Genomic DNA, 17,139 nt, shown 5'->3' on the forward strand with positions numbered 1-17,139 from the left:
GTACCATAGGTACTCTATTAATTTTGGCCGTACCTCATATGGGTCTCCCATACACTAGCAGCAAACTTCAAGGCAGGCTTGACTAGAGTCAGTTAGCTTCTCTTTTTTACCTTCCTACCACATTTTCCCAGAATTATTTTCATGAATCCAAGTTTTTGGTTGGCTTTCCTGTATATTTCATTTATGTATTAACTCCATTTGAGGTCCTAGTCCTTAATTACAGATTACCCAACTCCTAGGTATTTCATAAACTCTGAAATTAACAGTAGAATCCTGTTCGCTTTCCTGTATATTTCATTTATGTATAAACTACATTTGAGGTCCTAGTCCTTAATTACAGATTACCCAACTCCTAGGTATTTCATAAACTCTGAAATTAACAGTAGAATCCTCTTGAAGGAATGTCCTTTTCTCAAAAATTCATATTCATACACTTGTAAACATTTACTTCTCTAAAATTGATTGTTTGAGGCGTAACTTGGTGAAAGCGATGCATTATTAAAATTAAAAAGAACTTTGTGCTTTCACATTCATTTCATTATGATGATGACGTCTAACGTTGAAACCATGGTCGTAAATGTGTGAATAAATATTAATGTGAAAGCACAAAGTTCTTTTTAATTTTAATTTACTTCTCTCTTAATTCCCAAGCATTGCACCATTCTTTTGTGGCGGCAAAGTCCTATTCTAATTTCAATGCATTTACGGGACTCACCCTAAATTTCTCTGTAGAAACACTAATGCTCAAAACCCACACTATTTTATATTTCTGGTAACTGCAATGGATGGAATAGCTTGGAATACAAAGAGAAATGCACAGAAGCAGCACCTAATAACAAATATGCTACTTAGTTTATAATGGCATTACAGAAAATAAAAGTTTATCACATGTTAACAAATAATTTATTTGACCATAAAATTGGTCTTACAGCAACTTGAATCCTATAAAATGATCAGTTAAGTAATCTGAGGAACTTTTGTGATTACAAGGGCTGCTCAATAAAAATAAAATAATTAAATGGTGATAAAATAATCATCTCTTTGAACTTTCTTAGGATTCCACGGGAAGTTAAACTAAATCTCAAGAAAGAATGTTATAAAAGTTTCTTAAAAATGAAGAACATACACTTGATGTTTCATTCATGAAGTCCTTCCTTCTGGACATTCAGTATTTGGGACATTTCACGGATCATATTTCTCCATAAATGCGATCAAAAGAAGCCCATAACATACACAGGCTCAAGAGAAGAGAGTTACACCTCACCTCACAGAGCAGATATTGCACACAATTTCTCATCATGTACTTTGTTTGTCATTAACTTCAGCATGACCACTTGACTCCAGGACACCTTCTTGTATACGATCATGGCTAATTAATGCTGCATTATGGACTGCTGACTGGACGTTGGTTTCTAATGGAGCATCCTTCTCCCCTAGGCCATCATTACATTCCAAAGCACAACTCGCGTCAGCATCAGTATCGTCCTTCACGCCTTTGCACCCGCCAGCTGAGTTGCATTCTGTGCTGCCACCCTCTGCCAAGCCTTGCACTACAACGTCACCACTGACTACTGAGACATCACTTTGATCACCACTCAGTTTTGTTTCACCATTTGGCCCATTTAAGAAGCTATCATGCGTCTCTACCACAATGCACTTCACCTTGGGTTTCCGACCACCTCGCTTCTTCCCGTTAAAGTGACGTTCCTTGTGCTTCTTTAGAGTATAGTTCAGCGGAAATCCCTTCCCACAAATATCACAGACGTACCTGTTCCTTTCCTGGTGGCGCTTTTGGTGTTGCCACAGAGCCGAATACTGTGCAAACTTGAGGCCACATTCCTTGCACACGTGGCGCTTCACTGCGTCATGGAGCTGCATGTGATATTTCAAGTAGGTCCGTTTGGAAAACCCCTTGCTGCACACATTGCACTTGTGTGTCCTGTTTGATTCATGCGCTCTCATGTGTTCCTGGAGCTCTGCCTTGGTGTAGTATACCTTGTCGCACTTTGTGCAAGCGTTGCGGGGTGCAGAGTGACGTGCCTCATGCTTATCCCTGGTGTGCCCAGACGGGAATTCCTCGGGACACACACTGCACTTGTATGACCGTTGCACCTTATCCCTTGCGTGCATTTTGACGTGCATCTTGAGGTTGTTGACACCTGAAAAGCCAACCTTGCATACGTCACACTCATACCTGTTTGGCACATTGTAGTGATACTTCATGTGGAGGACTTGGCCCTTGCGTCCCGCAAATGTCTTTCTACACAACCGACATTTGTAAGGCTTGGGATCGTCCTTGTGGGTCAGCTTGTGGGACTCCAAGAGTTCCGCTCGATCGTACACTTCAAAGCACATGCAACACTCATATGAATCAAGCAAGAGCTGGCACTGCGTCTCCTCACAAAGGCTATTCTCCTGACACCGTTTAAACCTGTTTGGCACGTTGTAGTGGTTCTTTATGTGCTGTACTTGCCTTTTGCGTGAATTGAACGTCTTTGCGCAAACTCGGCATTTGTACGGCTGAGGATCGTCCTTGTGGGTCAGCTGGTGGGACTTGAGTAAGTCTGGTCGATTGTATACTTCGAAGCACTTGCTACACTCGTATGAGTCGAGTAAGTACTGGCGTTGCATCTCCTCACGAGGTGCTCGACAGAGAGCTGAATCAAACGGAGGCTCATCAGATTTCTGATTGCCAGCTCCTTGGCTGCTCATCTCATCCTCTTTCCCACTCATCTCACTTGTGACAGACAACATCCCCTCCTTGCAGCCACCATCTCTTGGGGCAGATGCTTTCAGATTCATCAGCTTATCAGAAAAGCTTTCTCCTGGAACTTGACGATTACCACAACCTACAGCCTCATAGTCCTGGGGTAGGATCTATAAAGAAAATAACAAATATTTGAGCATTAAGACATGATTGGTAAAGGTGTCACCACTTCGAAATTTATTCTGAGACAACAATTGCAACCAGTATATTCAGGTCAAGTGCCGCATTACTTAGCCAATATGTTGGTCCCAGCAAGTAATAAAAAAACTGAATAATATCAACTGAGAGTACGGACCCCTTCCATCGATTGTGGAATATGTACTCAAGAGAAGAAAACTTAACTTTTATCAGATTACGGCCAAAAAAAAGTAGCACTGAAGGTATCTCATATCATATCGACCTCAGAAAAAGTGGTCAGATAAACCCCAACTGGCGCTTGAACCAAAGACTGCTTGTAATGCCAGCTAAACTGTGATCTGAGAATAAATGTTGACACAGTGAAACCCAGAAGCAATGGAGAATTCAATGCCCTGAAAGTCAACAAGTCAATCAGGACATGATTTTCAAAGTGAAAAGGCAAAAATGGAAAACAAATGTGCTACTTAGCAGAAGCAAGAAAGAGGAGGTAACAGTTGATTGTGACACACTGCGACTGGTGCAAATGAAGCCATTGCTAATGGTATCATCTTCAGTTAAACTCTACCAATATCATCTTTATACCATTCGGCAACTTTAACGGGGGTCACCCACCAGAAACTACAAAAAAAATTGTATACACCAAGTGCAGGAACTACACCACACTAATCAACATGTTGATACATTAAACTAAGTCTAAGCACATATATGATTTTACACTTTCCCGGCGAACAACTTTAGAAAAATCTTCTCGGGATACCGCGTGTGTTAGATTATTTAAGAGCACCGACGTTTCGGGTACCGACTCGCTACCCATTCTCACGGCTACTATTATTAATAATGCCATTTGTAATTAATACACGGCTACATTCTCACGGCTATTATGGCAGTAGCCGTGAGAATGGGTAGCGAGTCGGTACCCGAAACGTCGGCGCTCTTAAATAATCTAACACACGCGGTATCCCGAGAAGATTTTTCTAAGTCTAAGCACGTTATTGCAATGCAAGTATTACATATATGATTCAGGAAGTTGATAAGCAACTTTGGTGTGCGAGAAGGAGTGCAACAATACATTGGAGTAAAAAACATGCCCAACATTCACATGAGATAAAACAAAAAAGTGAAATAAAATCTGAAGTGTATTATTTTATTTGATACCACAGCCTGCCTCGAAAATTTTCATTAAATAATCACTGCTTTATGTGCTTAGATTCCATGCTTTTTAGCATTAATGAGTCATTCCATGTCAAATCACCCAGAAAATTTTCATAATGACACCCACCGACTTGGATTTCAATAAAATTTTTGTCACCAGCCACTAATGCCCCAGGTAAAATATTACCTCTCTCACTCCTGTAGTTTACAAGATATGATGGGTCAGAGTTTGAGATTTGTGATATTTCTAACCCTGCCGCGTGAACGGCGGTGAAATATACAAGAATTGCCATGAGAAATAAGGAATAGGAAAAGGAATATAATTGCCATGGGAATTAAAGAACCTGAATAGCGTAGTGGTCTGCGCAGTGGCCCGAAAAGCCAAAGGTCTGTGGTTTGATTCCCGGTCCAGGGGAATTTTTTCTCATAGCAATTCTTGTATAGAGTTAGAGATGTTTGCTCAGAAGTGTCGGTAGTGGGATTTAAATTCCAGAGTGCAGGGCACATGGTAAAAATTCATAGCTCAGAAATACGTAATATATGTATTTAAATGAAATTTTGACCCATTGTCTAATGTATTGAGCCAAAATAATGTCAACAATTGTGAATTAACTGATTTTTTGAGCTCAAAAATATTACTTCATATTTTCAGAAATATCACCAACAGACAGGGTAGTTAACTCATCCAATTTTTTTTTAAATTGGAGGTAAATATGTGCTCCAATATATGTACTATGAAATAAAAATGGTGGTGTTTTAACTGCTACTACAAGTATTTCAGGTTTTATTTTTTTATCCGTCTCCGTAAGTGGGATTTCGAACACATACTGTAAGATAATAGGCATAAGTGTATCCATAGCTTGATGAGGATGTATTTGATAAAATGGTCAGTAAATAATAATCTAAGACCAAACATATAGCTTTAGTGAATGTAGCTCTTGTTCGTATAATTTTTTAAGAACAATACTTGGCTTGTGGCAGCTGAGGGGGAAAAAGAGACCAAATGGCTCGGAAACTAAGAAATGATTTTCTTTTCCTGGAATTTACCTTTTTTCTAGTGTTTAGCTTATGGAAAAAATGATATCAACATACATTAGACTCTTACTGTGCATTTAAGGATTAATGAAAATAGTAATTTAAATAAAATTATTTAAATAATACACTTCAATCCTAAAACTTACTTTCAAAGAGTGGAGAAATGAATACATTTAAATCCGAGTCCGTGGGTGCCATGGCTAGGGTGAACTGACATGGAATGACCCTTATGTGATTTTCCATTTTTTTGCATTGGGCCCTAATGTAGAATTGTGCAAAGGTTCATAACATTCCAAGGGTTAGGTTTTGAGCCTAGATAAAGTTATCATAATTCACCAAAAGCATTCTTCTTTCACATACATAACTCAAAGAGAAATTGGTGATGGTAACCTGATATAATTTTACACAATCTGCCTGATTTGAGATGAATAGGCCTCCTGAACAATACAATAGCTTTCCATTATAAAATTTTGTTACACACTGCTGAATATAATAAGACACACATCAATATGAATTGCAGCTCTCAATATTTCCTAGCACTATTTCAAGAAATTCTACTTTCTTCTTTCAAACACACTTAATAAATTACAATTGAAGAATAATTTGATCAGCAGCTGCCCCTCTCCCTAAAAGCAAAAATCGCAAATGTCTTTCAGGAAAATAATATTTTTTCATGCAAATAATTTTAAAAACTAATAAAGAGCTGTTACAGTTTCCTTTAAATATTAATTTTATTCACCTTTTCCAGGCTTAAATCTTACCTACAACTTGAACAACCATGGCTTGCCCACCCCCCCTGGTTTTGATCCTGAGTATACCCTTGACAGTATACTAACTTGATTGTAATCAGTGGAGAATATTCAATCCCAGTTAGGCCAGTATATGTAAATGTTAAATGTATATGAATAAAAATATATGTATATGTAAAAGAAAGTCGAAAATCGTATTAGTTAGAACATTTGTAACTCCAGAACGGCTGTACCGATTTTAATGATTTGTTTCTTTTTTTTGGATTCGCCTCTGCCCCGGATAACAGAATAAACATTAAAAAATAGTGAAAGTTAACGAAAAAATTTATCTTGATCTTGGAGGTATTACTTTAGGAGTTGGTAACACTGCAACAGCAGTTAAGTCGGTAAAAACTTCCAATTAAATTCTTTGTTTTCTTTTTACCAATTTAAAGACTGAGCTTCGTAACAATATAACATTTTGATGGCTAAACATATAACTTATATTGAAATCATATTTGAAAAATTTAATTCGAGCTAATTAAAAGGCCATCTCGTGTAGACACTTCACTTCCATGTTTGTAAACAAATCTTCATGCAATAGTTTCCTTCATCAAAGAAAACAAAATGCATTGATTGCGATTCCTTACCCACCATTAGTGTATTCATAATATACAAATTATTTGGTTTTAGAAACCCCAGTTTAGAGGAATGTCAATGGTCAATTTTAACCGCATTTGAAAAAGGCCAGATTGGCGCCCATGCCACTCCACGTGATGTCACAGGGACGTAGTTTCTATACGAGTAGATAGGAGTTTTACATTTTCAGAGATTACCAATGCATGCATGAGGCACAGAGCTCAGGGAAATATCTCTTAATAATCACCCATTAAAATTTTCTCACAAAGTTCGGAAAGTTTCCTTCGTTTGATATGGTAATTATAATCCTTATTTAAGCCAAGTGCTACCTGCTAGCAGGGTACTCTGCTACCTGCTGGCAGCCTGTGTCGTATCAGCTCTCTAAGCCTCACCCCGAGGTCACCTCACAGGGTGACAGCTGGAATCAGAAATACGTTACATGGACTTTTCCCAGTATTCCTACTTAGCCGTCGCGTTTTTGCGGGCTTGAAAATTTTCACTTTTTGTTTAATCGCGAAAAATAGGTATCGTCATTCGAAAATCTAAGAGCGTGGAATACATACTCCAGGAGTAATAATATTTTGATATAGGCAATGAAAAATAATAGGAAACCACCCTATTGTTGACCTTTGGTAATATCTGTTTTCCTGTCGACTAATAAAACAGTTGATTTCATTTCCTCAGCATTTTTGCAAATTCATTGCATCGGAAGGTGAGCTCAACAACAAAATGTTCGCGAAGATGATTGATCACCGCAAAAATCACAAATGGTTGATTGAAGGAGCAATTTTGACAATCTATAACAAAGATGTGGATGACTCAAACTAGGTGTAGGATCAAATATCATCATCAGGATATAATACATTCATTCAAATCCATTGACTGTGTAACAATCAAAGTTGAAGTCACCAACAATCTATCTGAATTTTTAAAGAACTTGGATGTGCCTAGCTAACCACGGAACAATTACAGCAAAATGTTGGCTCGGTGTTCATGATGCTTCGAAACCTAAACCAACAAAACCATGCAACGGAACGTGTTTGGTGATTAAAAAAACGCTATTAATGAATGTGATTCACGCGGCTATTCTCAAACAAAAATTCAAAGGTGAGGACGTTCACATTCCAAGGATTCCATGATCACAACTTATATGCCCTATTAAGCTTAAACGTATTCAATTTCCAATTTATGTTGCATTTGTGATGACGATTAACAAATCGTATGGTCAGTCTTCCAGTTTTTGTGATGTAAGTGCTCATGAAAACCCATGATTTTCTCATGGTCAATTATAAGTGGTATGTTCACGAGTTGGTAAACCATCCGCTGTATTTCTTTCTTCGCTTCAGGGGCGCAGCTAGGAATTAAGAATAGGGGAGTTTTAGGTGCAACTAATACTGGCGGGTCAGGAGGGCATAGAAAACCCGCCAAGGTAAGTGAGAGGAGCAGGGGCCCTCCCCATAATTTTTTTAAGAAAAATGCTTCAAAATGATGAGTTTTACAGCTGTGTGAATAGTTAAATATGTTTTTTTTTGTGAGTCATCCGTACCCCTAATATTAGTTACAAAATTTTTCACATTAAAATATTTTCATTAAAAAATTCTTTGAGCTCTGGGGGGGGGGGGGGGGTTATCCCCCAAAACCCCCCTCTCTGTGTCACTGCTTGGCTTCGCTATATTTATTCAGCTTCATCTGCTTTATCTTGGGCCTGATAACAAAACAAAAACTGTTGTACATCAGAAGGTGGTTGACTCAAGAGATTAAACCCAAATGTGTAGGGCACACCATGGTGTGTTTACGCAGAGCATTTTATCCAAACAGAGATACTATAACTGTCGCACTTAACATCATTTCATACCAAGGCTGTTTCCAAGGGGTTTGCTTAGACGATTTTGAGCATCAGTCAAGCGTCGGTCTAGCAGTATGTTAACTTGCCACGTGAAAGTTGCCAAGTTTACGCAACGGACTTAGTCCTAAAAATATATTTTTTTGCCGTTATACTCTTTTTCCCAACTGATGGTGGCAAAACTTGAAACAGCTCGAGGCCCACCCACTCTTCTGGCCAATCGCAGAAGAGTGAAAGCCGGTGAAAGTGGGCAGGACGCCACAGCCTCTCTCTCCGACTTGCAGGGAAAATCGCTCTCCAGCTCGCAGCATTGCCAAAATTAATCTGTGGAGATCGTGCTCGTCACGTGCAATTATTTCCACAGACTGGCAATCCTGTTTGGCCATGTGGAGGGGAGCGGAGGGGAGAGGGGAAGGGGATGGAGCGCTTCTGATTGGCTACTAGCTCCCTACTGCCCAGCCGCCAATAGTTTGGAGAATGGGTATAATGACACAAATAGCCAACAACTGAACGCATATAATTTTGACTTTATTTACTGTTGTATACAATCACAATGTCCAACATTTCTTAAGTTAAAACGTCAAAATTAGAAAATTCATTGAAGAAAAATCTGCACAATAGTGCTCCAATCCACCCTATGTAGATTCAATAAAGAAAATGTCTTTCTGAGAAGCAATTTTGATACTTATTTACATAGTTTTATTGAATTGTTTCCTTATTTTATTATATTAAGTCAAATATGATTAAAAATTGTACAGCCGCTCTTGATTTTAAATGGTGTAACTAAAATGTAAGTTCACTGGCTGTTGGGCAGAACGAAGTTCGCTGGGTCAGCTAGTAATTTACTAAATATTTGAACTTGGCATACGGAAAATATAAATTATATTATTGTGCTGCCTATCGTTTTTTGGGTTTCTTTTAAAAAACTTACCAAGTCTCCGACTAATTTACTCAATTGCAGCATAATGGCTTCAGTACCCATGAAGTTTAAAAATTTACCTCATTTTTGATTCACTGAAATGCTTTACAAACACTTCAAAACTTGCATCGTGTACATATTCAAATCCTATCAAAATGTGTAGAGGAGGTAAGTTCAATAGTATTTCTTACCATTTTTAACAATAGGGCTTGAATAAACCATTCTTTAATTGGTTATAGCTTCCACCTCAAGAACCTGTGCAAACAATACCTGAAGAACAGATCCAACCAATGCTAATTAAACATGCTACTAGGGACAGTATGGAAGTTTCAGTTGCTTTAAACTATATGAGTTTACAAACTCTGCAGTATAATATTTAGTAGGTACGTATTTTCATAGCAAAATGAGGATTTTTTGAAAGAGAGAAAATGTGCCTGAAGAAAGGAATAATCATATACATACATACGTAGAAGGAACACAGTGAAAGGCGTTCCAGAATGCATTAGTCACATTTTTCAAATTAATCATGAGGGACATCAACCAAATATTTTTTTAAGAGATCCAAATGATAAATGCAACAAAACTCACGTTTTTCTCATCCGTTTCTTCAATCTCATCCTCACGCACAGGTGATCTCGGCAAGTAATCATCCCAGAGCGACTCATTGTCCATTGAATTCGGTTTCTCCTCTTCCTCCATTGGCTCTTCTTTGGGCTGCAAGAGGACGTCATTTGCAGATGATATCTCTTCCGATGGCTGCAATAAGCTGGGCTGCGTCCTTGCCGGACAAGGAGTCGTTTCACTGATGCTCGGAGGGGCCGGGCCACCATTTTGATTGGAGAGGTTAGCCAGGGGGGGAGGGGGCATTCCCATTCCAAAGTTGCTGGCATTTGTTTGGCTCCCTACCAATGGATGGACGTTGGACGTGAGCAAGAAATTGCCACTGCCTCCTCCCACGATGAACTGGTTGCACTTTGGAGCCGAGATGTTGCTCAGTGGAGGTGGTGCCACCTGACCACTGCTCGTGATCACCTGGCTCACGCCTGACAGCGCCCCCACTGGCGCATTTCCTGGAATGACGAGACCACCGCCACTCCAGATGAGCTGGCTGTTGCCGTCTGGAGCAGCACCTTGACTGCACCCCACCGGGAATCCACCCTTGGTGAATGCAGGCACGGAGGACACGGGCATCAGCAAGATCGTCTGCGGTTTGTTAGTACCGGCCGCAGAAGCACTGATTCCCACGCACCCAGGCATTAGAACTACCTGCAAAGGGAATACACACATTCAATGGCATGGCCAGCCAATAAAAGCTGGAAAAGTTTGTTACAATAATAATCAACAAAGCTGAGGTACGTAGACGTGTGTTTTCCTCGTCCCCTTGCCGATCCCCGACGACGCTCTCTTGGAGCAATATTTTCTCTTCCGGAAAATTGAAGCCATCTGTAGGTGAGCGAGTGACTGCTTATTGAGTGCGTGTGTTTCCACAAATCACTGGCTATCCCTAACAGGCCCATCCTGTGAAGATTCCCTTTTTTTTGTGGAGCTAGAATCCTTAGTGGAGGTCCCTACAGCCCCCACAAAGTACCTTGTTGTGTATGTTCATTGTGAGTGAATACGTGTGTGTGTGTTTTGGGCTTTCTGGTTGAGAGGCTGAAAGTGTTTGGTCCCTGCGGTGGATTTCTCCCCCTTCCCGCACACCAACGCAGTGACATTTCTGACTTGCAAGGTGGACGAGCCGTGGGAGAATTATACGGCCAATTGAGTATTTCTTTTCTACAATTTCTACAAAGCTGAGGTAAAATGATTATTGGTGTAGTTCCGCATTCTTGTGGGTTTGTCACAGATGTTTCCTTTCCGATGCTGAAGCCTTCTTCCGGATGGAATCTGTGCATTTCCTGGGTATTTGTGTAGCTTTGGGAGAAGATTGGGTGAGGAATCTCCAAACTCTCTTGAATTATGCGAGTTCTGTAGTGTTACTCTCTCAATAAGACCTAAACACCATGGCTATCTATAACATATGTACACGTGCTCTGCATCCCCATAAAGGTGTTTTGCAAATTGATTTAAACTTTTGCTCTCCACGTCTACTCTATGCAAATCACAAACAACAATGGGATGGTACTCTGCACAATTTGAATTTTTTATGAGGAAATGGTTATGGAGGTGAAATGGAATGACCTCTAACGATGCATGGGAAAAATCGACTAGGAATTGAAGCACAGACCTTCTGCTTTAATGGCAGCTGCTCAGACTACCAAGTTACCAAAGTTAATTTAGTTACTAGTGTAAAAACAAGCAAAAATAACAGTAATTACAGTAACTTTGGTAGCTTGGTGGTCTGAGCATCTCCCCAAAAGGCAGATGGTGTTTGATTCCATTCCTGATGAAGCAAAATTATTCCATGTGTCATTCCACCTCTAGGCCACCACCATGTCATCTTCATGAGTTATGTATTAATTAGTTATTCCTTTCGCTAATGAAAATTTAAAAGTATTGGCAAAAATGATTTATTCAGTCATAATTTTTATGAACCCTACATAATAGTGAAGTCCTTGGAGAGTATTGGATGAACAATGCAATGAAATGCTTTTGATGAATCACAGGCAGTGATTGCAATTGGGAGGGTCGTAAAGGAAAACCATAACGGGATGTTGCAAAAGTTTAAAACAAAAAAAATGGAAATGGATGAAACGTTTCTGAAAGAAGAGGGTCTTTACTTGCTATGAAGTGGCACTCCATCAGGGTATTGTTTTGCAGGAATTGCATGGAATTAAGGATTCATCTCACAAAGAATTTAGACAATGGTCTCATTAGACTTCTTCACCTATGATACTTCAGATACCGTGAGTTTAGATCTTATTGAATTAAAAAGAACTTATTTTCTAAATACATACCTTTGATTTGGAATGTAATGCCTTCCATAGCCAGGACTTGGATATTTCATTATATGTTATGTACGTTGTTAATAGGAATAGTCAACTATTCTGATTAGATAGTATACTGGGTGTATGTTTTACAGATAATGAGAATAAATTCATAAAAAGAAATTTAATAGTGATATAGTTAAACACTTTGATAGACTCCAAAGTATGCTCCTTCACCATCAGCATACTTCCATCCCAGGAAGTGTACAACCGAAATATCCATCAAAGCATACTAGCAAGACACATCGACTGCATCGAGCATCCAGTGTTTGCATCCTTTTGAGAACGGTTTTCCCATGGAGGAAGAGAAAAGAGTATGCTGGAGCAAGATCAGGGCTTTAGGGAGACTGGGACATTGTTTTTTTCATATGAGAGCCATTTTTTGCCAGGTGCTCAGAAAGAACAACCCTGGATGCTGTCAAAGCAACTTCGCACATATGCCCAAAAGGATGTTTCCATTGTTCACTTCCTGGGATCATAGGAGACATTGACAACTAGCCTGCAGAACTGTGCTGATGTCAAATACTTTGGAGACTAATAGTTTTTAATGATAACACTAATACGTACATTTCTTCAAATAAATTTATTCTCATTATTAAAAATACACACCTTGTACGCACCTTCCGTTGATTGTAATCGCCGTTTTTAACAGTTTCAAAATAATATCCAATCCTTAACACTCGAAGGCATTCCATTCGAAAACATACGCAGCGGATAAGTCTCTTTTTTTTTAACACTTGATAAGACATAAATTTGAGATTGCCGAAGTGATATTTAGAAGGAGTTTGACAGCTGAGGTGGTGGAGAGGCTTGTGTAAAATCCAAATTGTGAAAGAGGATACAGTTTCATGCTACTGAAGTGGTTCACATATTCGTGGACTGAAATTGCTATTTCAAGATTATTATGAAAATTTGGAATTATGGCAATTGTAGGGAGTTGTGCACTTTTGTAGTGAATTGATATGGTTTAACACACTCAGCGCTGCTTCAGTCATAATGACTGAAACATGTACTTCGTCTCCATGCCGTTTCGGTCATTATGACCGAAGAATGAGCCTTTCTTTTGACCGCTCATAGCACGCCGTCAGTCACAGCCACTTCAGTGACACATAGGTACATGATGTGACCAACGCAACGTACGCATAGACAAATGCGTACGAAAGCTCAAACGGAAAGGATCCAAGCATTAAAATGAAAGAAAAAAATGTTGGCGTAATGGGCACATTTGTCTAAAAGTCCATGGCAGGGAACGTGCCGAAGTTATTTTCTCTGCATTACGAAACGAAAATGCACATAGGACTCTTATTGTAGCACAAACAGGGGTGGCGTGGCCAGGTCGGCAATCGCCAAGGGCCCTGAGCATCAGGGCCCTCCACAAATCATGTGTATATAGTGAAGCGCATATCAAGAAAGACTCAAATTACTAGAACCAAAGTTTTATTGCAATAATAAAATTTTATGTTTTCATCAGTTACTTTACCCTGTATGCATGCTATATGTAAAAAGATTATATAAAATTATAAATACAAAAAAGGTGTCCGAAGATAAAACAAACCTGATGCTTTTTTTAAAGGGTTACCCAAAAAGGTCATTTAGAGGTTTATTAATTTTCAGCACAGTTTCAAGGAACAGATTCACTAAATAGATAATGGAACATACATTACTAATTTTTTTAAGCGGTTAAATTCCCACTTTTCTAATAGAATTTTTTCTTATGAAATTGCTACTTTTTATTAACTTTACTCTGGTTTTTAAGAGACAGAATAGCATCAAAATCCATTACCGGGCATGAAGTCACTTAAAATACCTTTCCGGGGGACGACACCTGCACCCCCTGGTAAGAGGGGCCCCATCACGTGCCCCAGCCCACGGCCTCATAATCACATATTTTGGTAGAAATTGCTTGTTTTAGACAGATTTTATTAGCTTGATATATATTTATTAGCTTGGCTATTATAGCTTGTTAAAAAACTCATTTGATTCTAAATTTTTTGCTCACCTAATAAAAAAAAACCTTTGATGGAAAAACAAGTCCTTGCACAGATTGATATATTCCTGCACACCAGTCATTATTACAGTAATTAAAATATGATTAACTACACAAAGGGAAACTGACAAGCACTCAAATTATCGACATAAATTCCTATAAAATGAACTGCTATAACAAGGTATCAGACTCGTGTACATCCATCTTGGTATGTATGTATTAGAAACGCTTCAAAAAAGCATTTAAGGCCTGGTTACAAGGTACATTAAAACGTACAAGTCAGGGACGCCAACTTACAAAAAATATTGGGGGGGCCCTAACCGGGGACCTTGCTCCAGGAAATTTTATAAGTAGTGAGTTTAAAGTTTTTTAAGCATTTTAAAAGTCATATGATCGACATTAGAACCCTGATAACTCGAATATCGATCTCTGGACACTCCGGGGAAAATCAACAAGCCTGGCACATTTTTTCCTCACACCCATAACGAATTTTTGAGGGGGCTTGGGCCCCCTCAGGCCCCATGGAGTGGGCGCCACTGGTACAAGTAAAGTAATTTACGTTTGCATGAATGATTTTGGTGGATCGGAATGGAACATGTACGAATGCATGTACCAAATTAGAATAGGTTCTATTTTCTATGCTTTCGCACAAGTTGGGTGGTTACACAGTGCATTTTGGCGTTCATACATTTAGACATTAACCCGTATGTGCTAATACATGGTGTAACCAGGCCTTTAAAAACATCATTACTTACCGCTTGTAAAGGTAAGCCTTGAATGCCCAGAAATATTGGGCACAATGACTGTATCTGATAAATCCACAGTGGGGGTAAAATGAACAACATTCCATCGTTTTAATACTTGCTCATTATGGAGATAAAAAAACCGACTTAGCTCTAGCATTAAATTACGCTTCTCTCTTGAACACCGAATTCAATATTGAAGTTTCCTCATTCCAAGATGACCAATGGATCTAATGCCTTCACTTCATTGGTACTATCTTGTACACAAAAAAGAGCAATTAAACCCTTGTCCTTTCAATGTTCAAATGAATGTACAGCTGTTTAATAGAGGATTACTTTAATTTTGGCAGCTGATTATAAAAGTGATGAAAGCTGCATTGCTTAAGCGAAATTTTGTTGGAACGTCATGCATATATATCTTCATAGTTAGTATCGGAAGCTCTCACTCGTTGGCAGACAGTGAGTGAACACATACCTGCTGTGGGAAGCGACTTTCGAATGCCACCTTGGACTCCATGCAGTTGATCTTAAAGCGGCGGAAATCATTTAACTTATTCCGGCAGCTATCACACGTCAACCATGGACAGCCTTGTACTCGAACTACCTACGTGGGACACAAGGCACGGTTTAAATTGGATACAAGTAGCTGATGTTCTCAGAGCAAGGAAAGGTGTTCCCCGCATAGACTTACTTTGAGCTGCAATAGGTCTTCTATTGTCTCTTTCACAATGAGACCTTCGATATTTCTTTCATCGAAGATGTCCATCAGACTTGTACTAGTGCAGAGACAAAGTCTGCAAAATGTGAACTGATTTAGAGGAAACATCTTGCTGTAGTAGGGGTACGTCCGACAGTGGATTATATACTGACTTCCTTACATCACCATTTGGAATGTTTACATATTCATCGATATAAACATCGCTTAGGTACGGCCAAATTTACGTTGTGCTGGATTATAATCTAAAATGTGCAGGTCTTAAATCCTTTGTAATTAGCTACAGAAACTCATTTAAAACGTCCTAATAGAGAGTCATACATAAAATTTACCAATATTCGACCGATGATTTGTGGGACTTGGGCCTTTGGAACCTGCAGCAACATAAACACGAATGCTTCAGCACATACGTAAAGTTACCCCAATAATGGCATCCCAATTTTCACTAAAATTCGCGCCTTAATTTGAATGTGATGTATTTTCGTTGTTATTGGGAATATCACATACATACGTAGATAGGGAATTAAAATTAAAATTCAAAGAATAATGAAAAAATAATATTTAAAGTAATTATGGAGCGAAAAATTTGCTCTTCAAAAAATTTTCAGTCATATTTTCGTTGGGGCATTAAGAAAAATGAAATAGGGAATATCCGATCGAAAGACTCTTCAACTTAATGAGAAACGATGCTTATTTACGAAAACGACCATTATAAGTACCAATAAAAATTTCCAGAGCAACAACAAATCATACAATCAAGAGCGCGGACCGAAAAGCTGCCCCATGTGAAGAGAAAATCCAAGCAATAGAAATTATTTTTGAGTGAAAATTTGACTGGGAATTTTTCGGACGTTTAATCTTTAAATTATGTCTTTCATCTGGAAATTCGCATGTATAATTCTGTGAATGACCCAATGAAAATTTAACTGCGAAGTATGAGCGTAATATTTTCCATGATTATTTAAAAATGATTATTTTTTAAGTTTTTATTTGAATTTAAGTTCTAACGCAATATGGTGCAAAGTTTCATAGTTATATTCTCAAAAATAACAACAATTTGGAGGATTCACCAGGGTATCAATTTTAGAACAAATTTTGATGACTTTTTTTGGGCTAATTTTGTAGGATGTGTTCCACATTTGTTGACAGTACGGGCGGTACAGGCCTTTGACCAGTGATACTTTCTCTCGGCCAGCAGTCATCCTGCCAACATATGCAAGAGCTCATAACAGCGCGCCAAAATGGAATTCAAAAAAGGAATTTGCGCTTGGCAAGGAAGTCTTGTATTTCATGAAAGAAGATGTTGAATGAGGCGACGGTGATGATATCAGACGGATAACTCGCTTTCCGACGCTTTAATGAAAAGTTGCTTTGAACGAAATGTGTATTTCCACTTCCTTGACACGCTGACAAATACTAACGAATGGTTTACATTTATGTTTTTCTTCAAGTTAAGTTTGCATTGGGCCTAAAATTGATGTCATTGAATTCCTTAGTGCTCCTCGAAATATTAATAACCATTCCATAGTCACAGCACCACTCTGAA

The 17,139-nt window shown here is 38.8% G+C and overlaps 1 protein-coding gene across 3 annotated transcripts; it reads right to left on the bottom strand.

Annotated features, from left to right (window-relative positions):
- Window positions 1-889: 889 nt before the first annotated feature.
- Window positions 890-16,020, bottom strand: LOC124160265 (zinc finger protein 2-like). Of its 3 annotated transcripts, XM_046536078.1 has the most exons (5): window positions 15,926-15,995; window positions 15,570-15,838; window positions 15,354-15,482; window positions 9,810-10,487; window positions 890-2,877 (listed from the first exon to the last, which is right to left on the bottom strand). In XM_046536078.1, exons 2-5 carry the CDS (start codon window positions 15,702-15,704, stop codon window positions 1,297-1,299), a joined length of 2,523 nt encoding a protein of 840 aa, XP_046392034.1. In that variant the 5' UTR covers window positions 15,705-15,838; window positions 15,926-15,995; the 3' UTR covers window positions 890-1,296. The 3 variants fall into 3 exon arrangements, with proteins under 3 accessions (XP_046392034.1, XP_046392036.1, XP_046392035.1); XM_046536080.1 differs by lacking the exons at window positions 15,354-15,482; window positions 15,570-15,838 and having other exon boundaries at window positions 15,926-16,020; XM_046536079.1 differs by lacking the exons at window positions 15,354-15,482; window positions 15,570-15,838; window positions 15,926-15,995 and adding an exon at window positions 14,891-15,094.
- Between the last annotated feature and the right edge of the window lie 1,119 nt (window positions 16,021-17,139).

This window comes from Ischnura elegans, chromosome 6 (assembly GCF_921293095.1).
Source record: "Ischnura elegans chromosome 6, ioIscEleg1.1, whole genome shotgun sequence".
Lineage (NCBI taxonomy): Eukaryota > Metazoa > Arthropoda > Insecta > Odonata > Coenagrionidae > Ischnura > Ischnura elegans.